Source organism: Cornus florida, unplaced genomic scaffold, assembly GCF_030987335.1.
Source record: "Cornus florida cultivar Cherokee Brave unplaced genomic scaffold, ASM3098733v1 CherokeeBrave_3.0.0_Hap2_Chr09, whole genome shotgun sequence".
Classification (NCBI taxonomy): Eukaryota; Viridiplantae; Streptophyta; class Magnoliopsida; order Cornales; family Cornaceae; genus Cornus; species Cornus florida.
The window spans coordinates 23,195,691-23,215,243 of NW_026775579.1; the positions used below are offsets into that span (position 1 = coordinate 23,195,691).

At 34.6% G+C, this 19,553-nt stretch overlaps 2 protein-coding genes across 2 annotated transcripts; one reads left to right on the forward strand and one right to left on the reverse strand.

Moving 5' to 3' along the window:
- Positions 1-230: 230 nt before the first annotated feature.
- Positions 231-5,130, forward strand: LOC132273597 (alcohol dehydrogenase 1). The gene is made up of 10 exons (XM_059774578.1): positions 231-436; positions 1,636-1,772; positions 2,953-2,999; positions 3,125-3,450; positions 3,548-3,630; positions 3,728-3,803; positions 3,909-3,970; positions 4,373-4,468; positions 4,557-4,718; positions 4,847-5,130. The coding sequence occupies exons 1-10, from the start codon at positions 400-402 to the stop codon at positions 4,964-4,966; spliced, it is 1,146 nt and encodes a 381-aa protein (XP_059630561.1). The 5' UTR covers positions 231-399; the 3' UTR covers positions 4,967-5,130.
- Positions 5,131-6,845: 1,715 nt separating this feature from the next.
- LOC132273598 (stearoyl-[acyl-carrier-protein] 9-desaturase 6, chloroplastic-like) lies at positions 6,846-8,936 on the reverse strand. The gene is made up of 2 exons (XM_059774579.1): positions 8,311-8,936; positions 6,846-8,078 (listed from the first exon to the last, which is right to left on the reverse strand). The coding sequence occupies exons 1-2, from the start codon at positions 8,908-8,910 to the stop codon at positions 7,515-7,517; spliced, it is 1,164 nt and encodes a 387-aa protein (XP_059630562.1). The 5' UTR covers positions 8,911-8,936; the 3' UTR covers positions 6,846-7,514.
- Positions 8,937-19,553: the final 10,617 nt, after the last annotated feature.

Consider the following 19,553-nt stretch of genomic DNA (forward strand, 5'->3'; position numbering starts at 1 on the left):
AATTTTCCTATAATTTTTTTGTTAAATTTTCTTTCAAAGTTCTCTTTTGCATTCTTACCAAAATTATTCCCTTCTTTTCTTGGAATTTCCATATAACCCAAACGAGCTTAGGAGATGGAAAGAAAAAGGAGGATATTTTTATAATTTTGGAAAGGACACGTATCTCTTGTGACGAAACCAGTGGCGCCGTTGGAAGCATTTAGACAAATAAATAGTACACGAGAATATAATACACACAGAAACACACACTGACACACATAAAAGTTAAAAAATAAATAAAGTAATTTTGATAATGCGCGCGGATTCTGGTCTCTCCCAGATTATAAATACCAGCACCAAAGCATCCCTTTTCTTCACTAAAAAAATAAATTCCATAATATAAAAATATAAAAGCAGAGAATGTCTAGCACATCTGGTCAGGTCATTCGTTGCAGAGGTAATTTGCTGCTCGTTTTTATTTATTTATTTATTTATTTTATTTTTGGGTCTTACTTACAGTTAAGTCCTCTGTTTATGATATGGTAATTTTTATTATTTTTTTCAGAGTTTTTGTATGATTGTTTGTTTTATATAATTTTCATATATGTTTAATTTAATTTAGAGTGGCTTTCATGCTGGGAATTATTTATAGTTTAGATTATTGGATGACTCTGTCCTAATGGATCATTGAAACAGATGTCTGGGGATATATATATATATATATACACACACACACACACACACACACATACGGGGTTTTGGATTTTTTTTGGGCTGCTTGATCAAAAGTGATTTTTTTTTTTTTTTTAAAATTTGATTTTTTGGTCTTTTCCCTTTACATTCCAATTGAATGTCTTAATGGATCATTGATTTTTAATTATATTTGATTTTTTATTAGAACTACAAAAGATGTTTTTTATTTTTTGAAGTGTTTTTACTATTTTTTCCTCTTTTAATGATGAGTTTTAATTTTGATTTATTGTGGTTTGCTGCGGCGTTTGCCTATATATATATATATATATAGATTTCTGTTTGTTTTTGTGAAAACTTGACTAAATCAGTACTATCATCTTAAGTGTTTTTGTGCATGAGTTATTTAGAGTTTAGATTATTGGATGATAGTGTTTAAAGGATCATTGAAACAGATATATGGGCGGGGATACATATATGTATGTGTGTGTATATATATGGGGTTTTGGGTTTGCTTTGATAAAAAAATGATTATTTTTTATTTTTTATTTTTCCTCCGACACTGCAATCAATTGTCTTGCAATTGATTGTGGGTGGATTTGAATATTTGATTTTTGATCAGAACTAAAAGGGAAAAACAAAGGAATTTTTATTATTTTTTCATTTTTATTTTCTTACTGTTTTTTTCCCATCTTTTAATGATGATGAGTTTTAACTTTTAATTTTGATTTATTGTGGTTTGCCTAAATATATATCACTAAAATTTCAATTTTTGGTTGACTGAGTGATTTTTGGTTATCTTCTCGGGACTATTAAGAAAATTTGATCATAAAATTATTTTCAAAAAATTTCAGTCTTAAATCTTCTCAGTTATATATAGGTTAATCGACGAAGACTTTCTTGTATGTACATTGATTTAATTATCATCCTTACGTGTGATTAAATTGTGTTATGTATGTTTTATAGCTGCTGTGGCATGGGAAGCCGGGAAGCCACTGGTGATTGAAGAAGTGGAGGTGGCACCTCCACAGAAGATGGAAGTTCGTTTGAGGATCCTCTTCACTTCCCTCTGCCACACCGATGTCTACTTCTGGGAAGCAAAGGTAATTTTTTGGTTTAATTTCCGAATGGAATTTACAATGATGTTACAATGATGTGCTTTTGCTCTAAATTAAATTGTGTTATAGTGTGTTACAATGGATAGAAACATTGACTTTGGAATTATGTGCAACCTTTTCACTTAATGAAGCAATCTTGATTATTATTGTGCATTCATATAAGATTTTTGTACGTGTTTGCTTCGCTTGCTAGTTATTATTCAGCGTGGACAATGTGTTGAACAATGTATTTCTTTTAATTTCAAGGATGTCGGGTAGTGGAAACGTGAAGTTGCCCCAATTGGAGATACATAAAAGGAGAGAACCGACTAAGATGATTTTGATATGTGTAAAGAAGACCATTAAATAAGCTAGTTAGGAAGAGTGGAAACGGTAATGCTAGATGAAGGGGAAGACTAAGTTAACATCGGTAGACTTAATAAGGAAGAATATGATAACATGTGGTTTGACTAAGCCTATGATCTTACGTAGAATGGAAAAATATGATTCATGTAGCTGATCCTAGTAGTTGGGAAAAGAAAGCAAGCTATTGAGATAGAATGAACCAAGCAATCTATAGAGATAGAGATGAGCGGTAAAGGCTTCATTTGTTGATGCTCTTATTAATTTTGTAGAAGAAAATTCGGCTAAGATCTTGCTTAGTATGAGTTCTTTGTTTTCATGTCATTTTGTAAAATTTTCTTTACAATCAATTGTGGATTGTGGTGTTGATTATTGTGCATCGACTATTGCGCTGTTTGATTCTTGCCAACTCCATTGAAGCATTAATCCCTAATTATATGCAATGTTTTCATAAAGCGTAGAAATCTTGATTATTGTTCATCATTTAGTATTTGCATACTATTTGCTGCTTTTATTCTACAATATGAACAATTCATTTCTTTTAGTTTACTTAGTTCAACAGTGCAAATGTGGTAAATAGCTCGGGCTGAGTAGCATGATGAAAGTGAGTTAAAGTTTGAGATCGAGTAGATCAGCTCCAGTAACGACTTTCTTTTATTATTATTTTTTTTTCTGATTGAAAATCTTTTTGCCCTGTGATTTTCCTTACTATCAATTGTGGATAGTACTGTTGAATAAGTCCCACTCAATAAACTATTCTTGAATTGATAATATGTATTTGTTAACATTGTAGCAGAACTGAAATTTGTTCTTTATATTGCAGGGACAAACACCCTTGTTTCCTCGCATATTAGGTCATGAAGCGGGAGGGTACGAGTATTTCTATTCAATTAAAAGCAGCTGCACTTTAATGTTTCTAAGAAAGAACATGGATATAGTTGACATTGTTCATTCAGATTCTCATTGTTCATTAATTTGTTCTTTGTGGTAACCAGAATTGTAGAGAGTGTAGGCGAGGGCGTGACGGATCTCCAACCAGGGGACCATGTCCTCCCCGTGTTCACGGGCGAGTGCAAGGAGTGTCGCCACTGCAAATCAGAAGAGAGCAACATGTGTGACCTCCTCAGGATAAATACCGAAAGGGGGGTTATGCTTAATGATGGCAAGACAAGGTTCTCTATTAAAGGACAACCTATATATCACTTTCTCGGTACCTCCACATTTAGTGAGTACACTGTTGCCCATGTGGGTTGTGTTGCCAAGATCAATCCTGCAGCACCACTTGACAAAGTTTGTGTTCTTAGTTGCGGAATATCCACAGGTTTGGACAACAAAATCCCAGTCCTTCTGTAAAGAAATATCATCGTTGATTGCTGAATTCCGGTTTTTGTTGTTTGGTTCTTTTTTTTGTACTTAAGGATTTGGTGCAACTGTAAACGTTGCCAAACCGGCAAAGGGTTCAACTGTTGCTGTTTTTGGATTGGGAGCTGTAGGCCTTGCTGTGAGTAACATTTCATTGTTTCTAATTTTATTCCTTCTCGTCATCATTCGGAAATTGTGACGAGTTCTTTTTCCATTCTTCTTGTAAAAATTTCCAGGCTGCTGAAGGGGCTCGAGTTTCTGGGGCTTCAAGAATCATTGGTGTTGATTTGAATCCCAGCAGATTCAATGATGGTAAGTTCATGATTTACTTAAAAAAAAATTTATGCACTCTGGTACTTTTTATGTTCCTCTGTTTATTATTCGATGATGATTCTTGTACTTGATTTTTCCTAACAGCCAAGAAGTTTGGTGTTACCGAGTTTGTGAACCCGAAGGATTATGACAAGCCTGTTCAGCAGGTTGGTTCCCATTCTTGTTATAATTTCGTGTCATGTTGATCATAACTTCGTTTCACCTTTGGCTACCCTTCTAGGCCTCTACCCACTCCATAAAAAAAAAATTCATTAGTAAAAAAATGAAGCCATGTATGCAAGATGCTGTGAAACATGAATCTAGAAGGCAATTTGAGAAATTGAGAAATTTCCAGTGAACATGACCTACTATGGGGACAGTTATATAGGCAATTTGATCCAAATTTTATTGAGAAATTTCCCCTTTCTTTTCCTGTTTTTTTTAGGGTAGATTGGGATTGTCCTTGAGAGAAAATGCTGATTTTTTTTTGAAAGGTAAAATGCTGCAAATTTGCTGTTTTATGATCATTGACTCGACCGATGACACTGAAATTCGAAGTTTGATTGCAGGTGATTGCTGAGATGACTGATGGTGGAGTGGACCGGAGCATAGAATGCACTGGAAACGTCAACGCCATGATCTCTGCATTCGAATGTGTTCATGATGTAACTTAACTGCCTTCAATGCTCACAAGGGCTTAAAGTCAATAATCTTTAAACACATTGCTTGACACCTGAAATGTTTGCTTCTTAGGGTTGGGGTGTTGCTGTACTGGTTGGTGTGCCGAACAAAGATGATCAATTCAAAACTCATCCGGTGAATCTCTTAAACGAGAGGACTCTCAAGGGAACCTTCTTCGGAAACTACAAGCCACGTTCTGACCTTCCGTCTGTTGTTGAAAAATACATGAACAAGGTAAGCGGCTTTTCTTCTTGTATATAAGTATAAGATTAATTTGAGTGATCGGAAACTTGCGATATTCGTCAACAGCCTCCTTTAAAGTTTTAGATGTCTTGTGTGACCTTGTCATAATAATGTTGCAGGAGCTGGAAGTGGAGAAATTTATCACCCACGGAGTCCCGTTTTCGGAGATCAACAAAGCTTTCGATTACATGCTGAAGGGGGAGAGTATACGTTGCATCATCCGAATGGAAGAAGCTTAGGACATTACTGAGTTTTTGGTGCGCTGAGAGACTCAGAGAGTCTAGTAAGGAGAGCCTTTACTAGAGTAAATTTGTGCTTTAAGACATTTAAAAAGTTTTTATGCTGCTTTGTCTTTCTGACTTTTATGTTGGCCTCCTAATAAATGAAATTTCGATATTATATATATATACATATATTAGATAAACAAGTGCACACATGCACATATAAATGGCCAACTCGAACCCCTCTGCTCCATTTGAGGGTTAATACCAGCTGGACTAATGGTCGTAGTTTAGTTTGCTTGAAATAGTTCTATATATTTTGCTCTCTATTAATATGATGGTTGGCCCTAAAAATATTTGTGAAAATATTTGGAAGAGAATGAAAATTGGACGAGTCTGAAGGCTGCGCGCAAAAAGTTTATCAATTCCAACAATTTGGGTTCTTGAACTTTTTTGGGCCTGATTTGGATGGGCTTGTTATTGTACTAGTTTTTTGTTGGGCCTTTTATCTCACTTATAATTCGGCTGATGCAACATGTGTTTTCTTTGGTTGGGTTGGTTACATTTTTGTCCACTGGGCTTGTTGGCTCTGTTTTTGTGATGCCCCAACTACATTTGTATATTTTCTCCTTTTCTTTAATTCACACTTGTTTAAAAAAAAAAAAAAAAAAAAAAACTCATAGTCATATATTTAGTTCTAGCTAATCTATATAGACTAAATTGAAGGGCATTAAAAGAAGAAGATTGAAACACATATGTGAGGCCCGTTATATACAAAGCATTTTACACGCTGAAAAAATTTATAAGAATGCAGAATTTTTATTAAAATGAGAAGATAATCACATAAAATATATTAATGTTAAAAACACAAAATACAAAATACTCTCTCATAATAAGGTAAAAAATATATATTTTCTTAACAAATGCTTAGTTAAAGTTTTCCATTTTAAATTTTAAAGAAACAGAAGTAAAATTTTGCCTTAACAGAATTCTTTTCAACTTCAAATGACTTCAAACTTAAACCCAAGCAGTTTCCCTTTATATCAATTATATAAATAATACAGAACTAATTTATATTTATTCAAATTTCATTAAAAATATATTATCTATCCCAATAATAAAGGATTGTTTCAAAATAATTACTTACATACATATTAACACATAAAATTAGTAAATGATCGCATTTAATTTCATAGTTAAAATATACACTAATACACATAAAGTAGTAAAGGGTCATTCAATTTTAAATTTAATCACAAAGTTTGTAAAGGCCCTAATTTTGAATGGGCTAATAAGAGTGTAAATTTGTTTAATCAAAGGGATCTAAATTCATTTAATTTCATAGTTAAAATACACACTAATACACATACACATAAAGTAAAGTAGTAAATGGTCTTGAATTTAATCACAAAGTTTGTAAAAGCCCTAATTTTAAATGCGCTAATAAGAGTGTAAATTAGTTTAATCAAAGGGATCTAAATTTTTAATTTTTATTTATGGAAACGGTCCTTAGTAGTAGTAGTTTTTATTTTTATTTTTATTTATTTATTTATTTATTATTATTTTTTTTTGCAAAGGCCTACCTATCACTCATGGAGGAAGGGGCTAAGTTTTGTTTTGTTTTTGGCTAATATATGGGTAAATCTGCTGTTTTCTCGTCTGTTTTCTCTCCTCTCTCCAACTGATCTTTTCATCTGATTTGATCTTGTACGAATTTAGGTATGTAATTTTTCCCCTTGATGATGATCAAGCTTTTGGATCTCTCCTATTACTACTCTACTCCTTTAGTAATTTTCATTTTTTAGCCACTCTTGCTCCCAATAAATTTGGAGCTTGTTCATTTTTTCTTATTTTACTTCAAAATTTGTATGCCTTGTATGTCTTTATCTAACTTCGCTTTTTATTTTTTTATTTATTTAAAGTAATAGTAGTAGTAGTTTTTATTTTTATTTTTATTTTTTTATTTATTATTATTATTTTTTTTTGCAAAGGCCTACCTATCACTCATGGAGGAAGGGGCTAAGTTTTGTTTTGTTTTTGGCTAATATATGAGTAAATCTGCTGTTTTCTCGTTTTCTCTCCTTTCTCGTTTTCTCTCCTCTCTCCAACTGATCTTTTCATCTGATTTGATCTTGTACGAATTTAGGTATGTAATTTTTCCCCTTGATGATGATCAAGCTTTTGGATCTCTCCTATTACTACTCTACTCCTTTAGTAATTTTCATTTTTTAGCCACTCTTGCTCCCAATAAATTTGGAGCTTGTTCATTTTTTCTTATTTTACTTCAAAATTTGTATGTCTTGTATGTCTTTATCTAACTCCGCTTTTGCGCCTCTACTCCCATTGATGGCTCAGCTTTGTATATTTGCAATGATTAAAAAGATATATAATAATAAGGGCAGTATTTGTCTTTTTCTCAGTTCCAAAGAAGATTAAACTTGACTATATGGTATTTGCTAATTATATATACAAACCCAACACCCAACCCTCATTGGAAGAAAGAAAGAAAAAAAATAAATAAAAATAAATAAATCCACCACTTGATGGCGCGTGCGCACCCACTCGCCTACATTTTCACCTCCTTATCGAAAATCCAGCTGAACCTCACTCGCGGTTCCATTTTCCGCGCCCGCTCATCGGCTCGCTCGTGCAGCTTCCTGATCCTGGGCGCTAACCCACACACGAACTCCTGCGCATGCCTCCCCTCAGCCGTCAGACCTTCCATCTTCTCCAACCTCCACCGTCCGATCAAGAACTCCAGTATATCGGCGTAATCATGCGCCGTGTAGACCCCGAGCCGCTGGGCCACAGCCGAGAAGTGATCAAACAGCAGTGGGTCCCGCCCATCGTGCATCAGATGGGCCGGCATTGTGATCTTCTTGCGCATCATATCGGCTATGGCCATCATTCCGCTTGTGGGATCCACTTCAAGGAGCTTTTCGACAATCTTGGCGTAAGCGTTCTCGTGACGCTTCTCGTCTGATGCGATGGAGCCGCATATGCGCGCAAGCACCGGATCACCGCCCTCCTTGGCTAGCCGAGCCGTGTTCCCGTGTGACACGAACGTGGCGCGCTCTTGGAATGATGTGTACACGAATCCCAAGTACGGGTTGTTTTCTGTTCCCGGATCCTGTCAGCCAAAAATAAATAAATAAATAAATAAACAAACGCTTGATCACAATGAATCATACCCTCTATATGTATATAGAAGGAGAAATAAAATTATCTAAAAAATTTGAAATGCAACTGTGGTTTTTCAGTTTTTTTTTTTATTTATTTTTATTTTAATTCTTTAATATAAAATGACATAATCCCATTTATATAAATATATATATATATATGTCTATTTTAATAAAGCTCACCATGCCAGCTCCAATTAGGTACTGTACGGTCCTCTCAATCATCAACATATCAACCCGACCCGACAGATACAGGTAGGTTCGAAGCAGATCGCCGTGGCGGTTCTCCTCAGCGGTCCAAGCCCGGGTCCAGACGGCCCATGGGTTCGGACTCGCCCCGGTCTCGTCCCGGACCCCATCGAGCGTGTTGATCATGGTCTGATAAGTGGGCAATGCATCTTCAGTGATCATGTCCCCAACCAGCACCACGAAGTAGTCATCAGGCAGGCCAGCCGTCCGTTCACGTAGAGCCCGCACTTCCTCAGCGAAAGCATCGAACGGCTGTGATGGGTCGGGTAGGAAATCTTGGGGCTGCCAGCAATGGTCCACGGGCTTGAGGAGTGGGAGGACACATTGGGTGGCCCAGTTTTCTAAAGACTTGAAGACTTCAACCTTTTCGGGAGGCATTGAGTGTGTCACTTGGGGACGTAGTGCTGGTGCTGCCACGGCGGAGACCTGCGGTGGCCGACGGAATGTGGTGGTGGAGGGTGGTGGTTTGACACGGCGGTGGGTCAGATTGTGGCTAGCTGGGTGCACCAGGTGAGAGAGGACTGTGGACTGCATCTCTCTGAGTGGGGTTGTATTTTGGAATTTTCAAGTTGAGAGAGCGACAGTGAGTTGGTGTTCTTATTTATACAAGTAATATGGGTGAGATTGACCTTATAATTGCTATATATTACAATAAGTGCCATTTCCACTCATTATTATATTTTTTGAATGTCTCAAATTTATTTTGAAAATCATTAAGTCAATTTAGATTATAATTTTTTCAAAACTATACTTAAAATTTGAGAACTCTTCTAGATTTAATAGCAAAAAACATTTTAAAAAATGCCTATGAAAGAAGTGGCAAGGCTAATTACAAACATTAAGAAAGGGTACTTTTGTAATTTCGGTTTTAAATAGAAGAGGGAATTTGTGTATGGTTTCTTGAGAAACTAGGGGTGCAGTGGTTTCGAAGAGAGAGATTTTTACCAACAGCCAGCAAAAAACTGTGGGTTTGATTTTGTGTTTGAAATGTTAAATGTGTTGGCAAGTCCTGAGGTGGCATAATATCTAACCATTAATTAATACCACAACGACCTTTCTGAATTTTCAGCTTTAGTCATCTCTCTCTTTATATATACAGACATAGATACAGATATACTATTAATATACATATATATATATATGTATATATATAATCTAAATTTCTTGATTAGTTGAACCAGCAATGGCAACTCCTGCACTCAAACTGAGCTGGTGGTAAACATGGGGCCATCACCAGCCACTTTTTTTTATCTTAAGAGTGATGTTTAAATTTTTTTAAAATTGCTTATTTCTAATTTTATTAAAAAGAGATTCTGTTCATAAATCACACTTAAAACATTACATATCCACTCAATCATGTAATATATTATATTTCTATAGCATTACTCATTGTTCAAACATGTCATATATTTTAATTTTAAGAATAGATAATTGGTGATTTAGAAGAATTTTATACAACATTAATAATTCATTCTCCCCTCTCAAAATTAACTAATGAATATAATAAATTCAAATTATTAAGAAGGTCAAAACAGTGGAACTCAACCTAACTAGTCCCTCACGGTACAATTCGGGTCGGTTCAATTCTAATAGTTGTATGGTCCGGTTTTATTTCAATTTTTATAAAACTGTTGAGACCAAATTGATCCTGGTTTACGTTATAACTTGTCCAAAACCGAACTATATGCATCACTAACTTGTAGTTTCTAAAATCTAAATAAATTTTTAGTTCGATTGTTTCATACCATACATGTCCAAGTCAAACCGTGTACATCCCTAACTTGTGGTTTTTAAAACTCATAGAGATTTTATTTGCTCGTGGTTCACATTATAACCTGTCCAAACCAAATTGTATACATCCCTAACTTGTAGTTTTTAAAGCTCATTGAGATTTTTATTTGCTCGTGGTTCACATTATAACATGTCCAAACCAAACTGTTTGCATCCCTAACTTATGTGCTTTTAAAAATCCATAGAAATTATTGAATGGTGCATATTGATTGGTTGGGTATGTCCGACTTACTCAATATCTTTTCATTTGATGCACGTTGTTAGAGATAATTAACTCCCTCCAACTCACTCACCAGTCGGTTGTTATTAAGAGTTAAATTCCTCCATCATCACATGAAACGAAAGTATTATCATATCACATCAATACAAACATATATAAAGATAACAATCACACAAATCCACGCATAACACAATATTTTACATGATTCACCTAACTCTAGGGTTAGGTCCATGGGAGAAAGAGATTTTACTATTAAATCTAAACATGTCAAAACTCCACTCACTCACTCATTATTTCTTTTGAGGCTACATGCATACACTCGGGAATTACATATACTCTCCCATTTCCTCACAACACTTAGCCTTAAATTCCTTAGATCTTTTTCGTCTTCTCTCTCTTTCTTTAAACTCCTCACACCCATCTCTATTTACCGAGTCTTCAAACTCAATTCCTTGTTGTACAAATATTCCCTAACTTGCATACAAGAAGTTACCATATCAATATCAACTCTAAAATAGAAACTTAATGAGCATTTCAAAACGGAAAAAGAAATTAATTTATGTACACAATTTTGAGCCACAAACACAACACACATAATATCCGTTATATGACTTCAAAAAAAAAAAAAATTATTAGTTGGCACTTATTTGAATGTCAAATCCTGAACTTGCTAATACTAAAACATCTTTATATTGCCTACCAAAAAAAAAAAATTATACATTCTTATTTATAATTGTCTTTTATTAAAGCGTGCCAGATTATATTTAGTTAAAATGATCATTTTTTGCTTAATCTTTCTTCAAGGAAATGATTATCTTTCCCAGCTGTGAAATCAGAGTACTCAAAAACTTTTCTAGAAATCGAATTGTGAAAAATTTGGAACAATTTCTGGGGAAAAAAAAAAAACGAAAGAAAAAAATTGGTTATCTAACAATACTTTAGATTTAAAACTTTTTTTTTTTTTTTTTACATAAACCTTTTTTTTTCTTCTTTCTTTTTGTTTTTTTCTTTCTTATATCTGTTTTCTCATTTCTATATTTTGATTGTATATTTCTAATTTTTTATTGTATTTTCTCTAATACACACCGGGCCAAGACTAATATAAAAAAATAACAATCAAGCCTTTTTCTCAACTAGCTGAGAGATTTGCTGTATGAATCATATGTTTCCATTTCGCTTTAGTTAAGGTCAAAGCTTCAGTATCCTTCCTTACTAATTCTACTCATGTTAACTTTGGTCTTCATCTTTTCCTATTATTACCCTCAACCAGGCACGACCCTATATACGTATGAGAATCGAAACCCCCCTCATTATTTTTATTTTTTTACTAATATACCTTACTAATTTGTTCTTTTTCAGTTATACACCATTAAAATATTACTATTGCCAACCTGAAATTAATAGACACAATCTTCTGGGTCTGTCCATGCCCTCAATATATGTGGACTATATCACTTTTCTTGGCGCACTTATGTATACGCTAAAACTAATATTGTAAACAAAATTATTATACAATTGATTAATGAATGGAAGAGAACACCTCTTTTCTTTCCAAGCAAGTATAATTGTCCCTTCTAGGATGCCTCCTTTTCTTTTTCTTTTTTCTTTTTTTTTTTGATAAATAAGTAATTCATTAAAAGAGCATTTAAAAGGATACCGCATCCCTAACAAAACCACAAAAACATGGGTACCCTAAGGCCCCAAGGAAGCCAAAAACTCAACAATCTCCTCGGCAGAAGAGCAGAGTCTACCGGAACCCCAAAAACAAAGAGAACTAATAACAGAATATTTCAGAAAAGTGATGAAAGATTCCTCTCGTTCAAAGAATCTTCTATTCCGCTTCCTCCACAAACACTACCAAAGACACAAAAGCACCACCCTCTAGGATGCCTCCTTCATCCCTAGTTTTACTTCTTCAACTTTTTCATTCCTAGTAACACGAGTGTAAACACAAATACCCACCCCTATCACTTCTAATCTTCAATATGCTTTCTTAATTTTTGTTTCTCCATTAACATTTGGATTCATATATTTCACTAAAACCAATGCATAATTTCCCCATCTCAAGTCATTCATCCCTTCCATCATTGATTCCCATCCCTTGCCACACTGCGTTAACCACCAACTGCAAACTTCATCCATAACAAACGTTTCAAATATCATCTCCGGAAGAGTATATGAGAAACATGTTTCACGCTTTGATTGTATTTCTATAAAGGAAAATGCTTGTTGTGCCGAATCGGCCCAAGCTGACAAGGCACAACAGTATGTTGGGCCGCACAAAAATTGTGGGTCCCATCAATCAAGCTGCTAGTTCTTGTCGGCTTGGGCCTGTTCAGTCCAAGCAGCATGATCCTTTTTACAATATGAATACTCTCATGCTCATATGCATTTTAGCGTGTACTGTTTGACAGTGAATCTAGCTTCTTATTATCAACTACCAGAATACCACCTCAGTCTGTCTAATAATCATCAAAAAGTACAAATTTTAAGTGTTTTTTTTTAATACTTTCATTAATAGATGTTCACTTATATTTTTCCTAATTAAGGAAAAAAAAAAAAAAAATGATAGAGAATTCATATTCCAATGGACGGATTTTCAATAATATGTACATCTCACCAACTTGGCCAAATCTGTGAAGGGCAGGAAATTCATACTTCAATAAAAGAAAAACTACTCTATCCAGGTGATGCTCAACTGGAAAACAAAGTGTACAGAAGTAAATATAGGAAACAAGAAAGCAGAGAGGATTATAAGCAGGGACGGGTCTAGGAATTCATATGAGGGAGGCAAATTTATATAGAGGGGTTTTTTTATAATTTCAGTTGGGGCAATTTCAAAATATTATGGGTATAGCAAAAAAGTATAAATTTAAAGGTGTAAAATGTAATAATAAAAAATTTCAGTGGGAGCCCCTCATAGATCCGTCCCTGATTATAAGTAGCAACAAGAGAGGAAAATTTACTCACAAATTCCCGTGTTAAGCAGATATGATAGAGAATTTCATTCCATATATTGGGGTTCTCCAGGTAAGCATCAATGCTACACTCAGGACTGGATTGTCACCCGAGTACCAACAAGTGCATCACTCAAGAATGCCCTCACGGGAATGACATGTAAGTGCCATTGCAAGAACCACCATATTATTCACCACCTTCATTTTGACGTCTGAGAGTGGTCTCATCTCAAACCTTAATTTCTAACAGGGGTTGACGAGTAACTTTGTAGTTCTGATATGTTGGACACTGCTGCAGAAATAAGTTATCAGCTTCAATCAACTTTCATATATATATATTTATTCGTAATGTAATGCAATGAGACTAGCAATATAAGTTTAAAAATAAAAAAGATTTAAGAAGGTTACAAAATCAAGGATGGAGTTACAGAAAATTCAATTAGCTAAGCTCGATAGGATGATTTGGTCACAGTGATAGTTCGATGAGAGAGTACTTGAATGTAGGAAAAAGAGGATGATTAATTCTTGTGGTTGTACAACTGTCACTGAAAATAGTTCTTGGATAAGAAATGAATAGCATATATATATATATATATATATATATATATATATATGAGTTAAGGAAATAATAGTTTGATCCAATTAGAATATGGTGGCAAGGAGCAAGAAAAAATTTATTTTCATTTATGTGAAAATTAGTTTAATTAACTGAAGTAAATCACGTGGAGTAAACTCGACTGAAATTTTTGACTTCAATATGTATCTAACGTTGGACAATTTCTTGAAGGCCTAAGAAGATTTCACAGCAAGTGCAGCAATAGAAAAAACATACCTCCAATGGGAAGCTTCAAAGCCTGAAAGAATATATGCTTTTGTCCATATGAACCATAATTTCGACCCAAGATGCCCAAGTCGCTAATGCAGTTCTGAAGGCAGCAGTACTTGACAAGCTTCCCGGAAAAGAGAGCATTAGAGAAATCCTATGGACACATTGGGGAAAGCACTGTGTCAATTGCAAAAGCTAATGCTGACAGTACAAATTTATGTTCATGATAAGTTAATGGAGGACCTAACTCAAGTAACAGCTAGAGAAAAAAACAACTGAATAACCAAGGACTACCACAGAAGCAACAAGACTATCAGAAACAAGACCTAATATAAAGAAGTCAAACAGAAAACAAAGACCTAAGCATATAAATCAAGAGCTACAACTCACAAGACCAAACAAAACCAATAGCTGCAGGGCTTCTAGCAGCAGCAGAACCAAACACAGAGACTCGGGAGAATCAAAGGTCAAGGTGAAAGAGACTGATACCAAGAAAGGCTAGCACTAAGCAACTAGAACTCATAGTAGGAAAAACTGCAAGGAAACCAGAATATATAAAACTGCTACAAGCTGAGAGAAAGACAGAGGACTCCTCGAGCTGCTTGAAATGAATCCATTCTTTTATTTTTTAATTTCAAAATTATCTCCAACTTTTGCGAAGATCCATTAAGAATGAATTGCCGAAGAATGGAACTCATATCCTCTCCAAACATCATCACCTGTCACCTTCTAAATCAAATCATTTTTGAATAAGTGTTTGTCAGCAAAGCTTCCCTCTCAGAGTTGAGCAAATCCCAATGATCATAAGATCTTGACCTGTCATAGTTTCATGTCCATAAGGAAACCTGTATCAGAAAAATTAGCCAGGTTAGAATGCAAAAAATCACCCTGAGTGGTGACAGAACTTCCATTCTTTGACTTCTATTGATTTCATCTGCATCTTCCTTATTACGGGAAATTTTGAAAATGGGATCTACCACTGAGGGAACACCTTTCTCTTTTAACTGCAGTTACATTATCTTCAACATTCTGTTCCAGTTGATAGCATTCAGGCCATAAGCATCTCGGAATCTGAAGTATAAATTTAGAAATTTAAGCACATTCACCGCAGAAAATCCATGGTTTCCAATTTAGGAATGCATTCCACCAGCATGAATTTATTTTGGACCCAATTCTAAATGATAAATTTCATTTTCTTGAATCCAAAAACACTACGCTCCTAAGCATTAATAGAGGATAAGATTAAGAAGAATTGGTAGCCAAACCAGACTCAACTTTTTAAATAGCCAACAGGTTGGAAAAATCAAACTAAATCCATTACAAAGCTGAAGAATCCTCATAATATTATATTTTTAAGAGAAGAAGTGTAAGATGGTCAACACAAATACAAGTTGTTGAATGCTTGGGAGTTTGTGTTGTTGGACAGGTCAACACAGGATACCTTCCCCTATCAATTTTCTTGGAGCAAACCAAAAGATAAAAAAATTAATAAGGACAATGTTATCAGCACTACACATTGAGAGAGAATGAAAATTCAAAATTTCATGAATAGTGTAGAGAACTAACAGCTGCTGTCCTGCCTACAAAAGTTTTTATTCCCTCTTATTTGGTAGGCAAGCTGAGAAGCTGAGCTTCAGAACCAATCTATGGAATCAACTGGGTTGCTCTCACTTTTCGGCTAATTACTGAATTTAGCTATCAACCACCCTTTGGAAAAGTTTGTAAAGGTTGAAAATAGACTTGCCATCACTTCCACACTCTGATAAACTACATGCTGATGAGTATTCCGGTGACCATAAGAGTTGAGATGTGATATAGTGAGGAAAGATATGATAGGATGTGTCATAACACTGAAGTTATGATCTTAGAAAAAGAACAGAAAAACAGGTTTTGAATTGGAAAAAGGTTTTACCTAAATATAATTACTTATCAACTTTATGTTGTTCATCTCTGTGGAACAAATCCCAACTTGCATGAAAGCCTCCTGAACTTGGGATGTGGAATAGATGCCTTTTTGGAAGTTCACGAATCATCAGCACCAGTCTTAATAATCAGTAGACAATTATCATGAATACATTTCAATAAAATGGCACAGGAATGGTAGGCGGGAAAAAAAATTTCTAAAAAGAAAACTAGAGATTGATACTGCACTCTGCAATCACTGTTCTTCCTCCACCATAGATGGATGGTAAACATTAAAGATCATGTCATACTGTTTAGATAATCAGCATTGGTGAATTTTTAATCATCACTGGTGCATTTTACTTCCGCCATTGCTCAGTTGGATATTTTACTAGCCTAGTGAAAAATTTCAAAAGCTGCATCTTAAAGCTCTTCAAGACCATAAAAAATTATAGGTAAATTACAATTTAACCCTGGAGATTTGTTCAAATCACTGTTAGATCCCTTGTATTGAAAAATAACCTGTTACCCCTTAAAATTTAAAAGCTATAAGATATTCCCCCTCCATCTAACAGTCAAAGGCATTTTTTGCTGATGTCATCAAGCAAAAAGTTTTGAAATGTTTACCCACCACACAAGAAAAAAAGGCAATATTACCCTCATAATTAACATGAAATGACAGAAATCCCCCCATTTTAAGAAAGTGAATTTGACAAAATTTTGCTCCCTCAAAAAAAATACGCAACAGCATATCCTTTATGAATAATCCTCTATCTCTCTCTCTCTCTTTGCAGCATCTCTCCCTCTATTCTCTCTCACTCTATTTCCCTTTCTCTTTTCTGCATCTCCTCTCTCTCTCGTACATCACTGAATCTCACTAAAGCCATATATATATAGAGAGAGAGAGAGAGAGCTATATATAGATAAAGAAATTGCATGCAAATGAGAATGAGATCTTGGCTTGCAGGGAAGAAATCTCGGTGTATGGTGGGTGATGTAAACTTTTAAAGATAGGAAAGACAAGAATTTTGATACTTTTTGGTAGTTTCCAAACGGACTTTTGTGTCATGAAATAAATTTTCATGTGTTTTTTGTATGCACTATCCAATACTTGTGGGATTTTACCAACACTTGACTGAATTATGCGAAGGGTATTATAGTATTTTCAGAAAACATTGACTTGTCAAGGAAAAATAGCATATTCAATCGTGAGGGTATAATTGTCATTTCACTCAGTCGGCATCTGAAAGGGGGAAACAGTGTTATTTTTTAATAGAGAGGGGCTAAAACTATGATTTGAACAAACCTCAGGGATCAAAGTTTAATTTATTCAAAAATTATTTGACATGTTTTAGCAACCAATAAGACTAGAACATGATGAATTTTCCAAGGATGCATGCAGAAAAAAGTTACTTTGGTAAAATCTTCGTACATACCTTTATTAAGGGAATTCATTGAATGTATACTACAGCACAAAACATCAACTCTCATACGTATAATCCTACGTAACAAAATTCAATCACATACGAACCTTCAAAATCAATATACATTACGAACAAATCAAGGATAAGTACGCTTTTAGTAGGGAGAGGTGGGGCTAGTATTTATGGTTGTCAAGCAAGCACACAAACTTTCCTATAGATGAAAAATAAAAAAGTTTTCCTGAATACCAACCTTCAATTATTTTGTTAAAGTTATACACACACATAAATATTTATATATGTTAAAATATTCTTTTCCTTGAGAACTTTCATTCATTTTATCATGCATATAAGTTACAATTTTTGTAGCTAGAATTAACATAAAATGGGCAGCAATCAATCATGTTTTCTGGAGGATGCTACTTCACATGGTTCCTGAAATCTGGACCTAAACGTAGTTGGATTCAATCAAAATGCACATATAAGACTGGCCTAAGCTGTATGTTAGAAGGAGAGACCTATCCCAAAATGCATACTAAGGGAAATACTTTAGCTGGAAAAAGTTGAAGGATATTCAAAAAGCATTTTATAGAGAAGAAGTATCAATTTGTCAATTTTAAAGCACCAACAAACAGCAGCAATAAAGCACCCAAAAAAAATAAAAAATAAAAATTTCTAATTTTTCCAAGTTAAACCTATGCCAAGAACAAGGGATGAAAGGATGTTTGCTGTTAAAAAATAAATTAAACTTTTTTAATTACTTAATCAACTAGAATGCACATCTCCCGAGAAAATGAGAGTTGGGGCCCCGGGGGGGTGGGGGGGTGGAGGAGGGATAAACAAAGCACCCTCTGACAGTAAACTCCCAAGCAATGTCCAAGCTACAGCAGCCATCATGAACTTTGCAAGTAATATCAAAAACTTTTCTAGAAATTGAAATGTGAAAGTTGAAACAATTTCTGCAAAAAAATAATAATAATAATTAATTAAATGTTTGTCTAACAATGCTTTAGATTTACAACTTGTCCTTTTACATATAGCTTATTATTTCTTCTTTATATTTTTATCTTTCTTATATCTATTTTCTCATTTCTATATTTTGATTGTATATTTCCAATTTTTTTAATTGTATTTATACAGACGTGCTGAAACTAATACAGCAACAACAACCAAGCCTTTTTCCCAACTCGTTGGAGTCAGGTTTTCCTGAAAAGCACAAATGCAATGACCACATAACAAGTAATACACATTCCTATCAACGAATAATACAATTAAACCAAAGAGAAACACAACTGAAATTGAATCCAACAGTGGTGCTGAGGGGAGGGGGTGGGGGGAGCAGAAGAGGAGATACTTTTTGCTACAAGTGAGGGACACTTGACCTAATGTACTACCCCTAATTTTTTTATATTCCTCTTGTATTCTGTTCTCGTTCATTATCAATTATCAATTGTTTTTTATATTCCCGGCTCTTCGGGTGTGGGGAGCAGAAGATGAGAGAGAGAGTACCTTTTGCTACAAGTGAGGGGGACTGACCTAAGGTGCATGTTAGAAGGAGAGACTCATCCCAAAATGCATACTGAAAGAAATATTTTAAAAGGTTTAAGTTGAAGGATATCTAAAGTGCATTTTATAGCAAAGAAGTATCACGGTGTCAAATTTAAATCACCAACAACCAGCAGCAATAAAGCACAAAAAAGAAGCTTCTAATTTATCCAAGTTAATGTGATTAAAAGAACAAGGGAGGAAAGGAAATTTTCTGTTTTTCTACTTCAAATATCCAAATCTTCATAATAAGGGGGAAAAAAACTAAATTAAAAAAGAAATTGTACTTTTTAATTTACTTGATCAACTAGAATCCACAGCTCTAGGACCGGGAATAGGAAGAAGAAAACGAGGGGGAAATAAACAAAACACCCTCTGACAGGAAACTCCCAAGCAATCCCCAAGCTACAGCAGCCATCACAAACTTTTCAAGTGATATCAATGAAGTAGAAAATAATTTTCCTAACAATCAAACTCTGACAAACTTGTAGCAGTGTATATCAAGTAACAGAGCA

Excerpts from the sequence above, each read along its gene's own strand:
- LOC132273597 (XM_059774578.1), top strand. The coding sequence starts at position 400 with ATGTCTAGCACATCTGGTCAGGTCATTCGTTGCAGAG. Across the intron at positions 1,773-2,952 it reads TCTACTTCTGGGAAGCAAAG|GGACAAACACCCTTGTTTCC; the intron begins GTAATTTTTTGG and ends TTTATATTGCAG. Across the intron at positions 3,631-3,727 it reads TGGGAGCTGTAGGCCTTGCT|GCTGCTGAAGGGGCTCGAGT; the intron begins GTGAGTAACATT and ends AAAAATTTCCAG.
- LOC132273598 (XM_059774579.1), bottom strand. The coding sequence starts at position 8,910 with ATGCAGTCCACAGTCCTCTCTCACCTGGTGCACCCAGCTAGCCACAAT. Across the intron at positions 8,079-8,310 it reads ACCTAATTGGAGCTGGCATG|GATCCGGGAACAGAAAACAA; the intron begins GTGAGCTTTATT and ends TTTGGCTGACAG.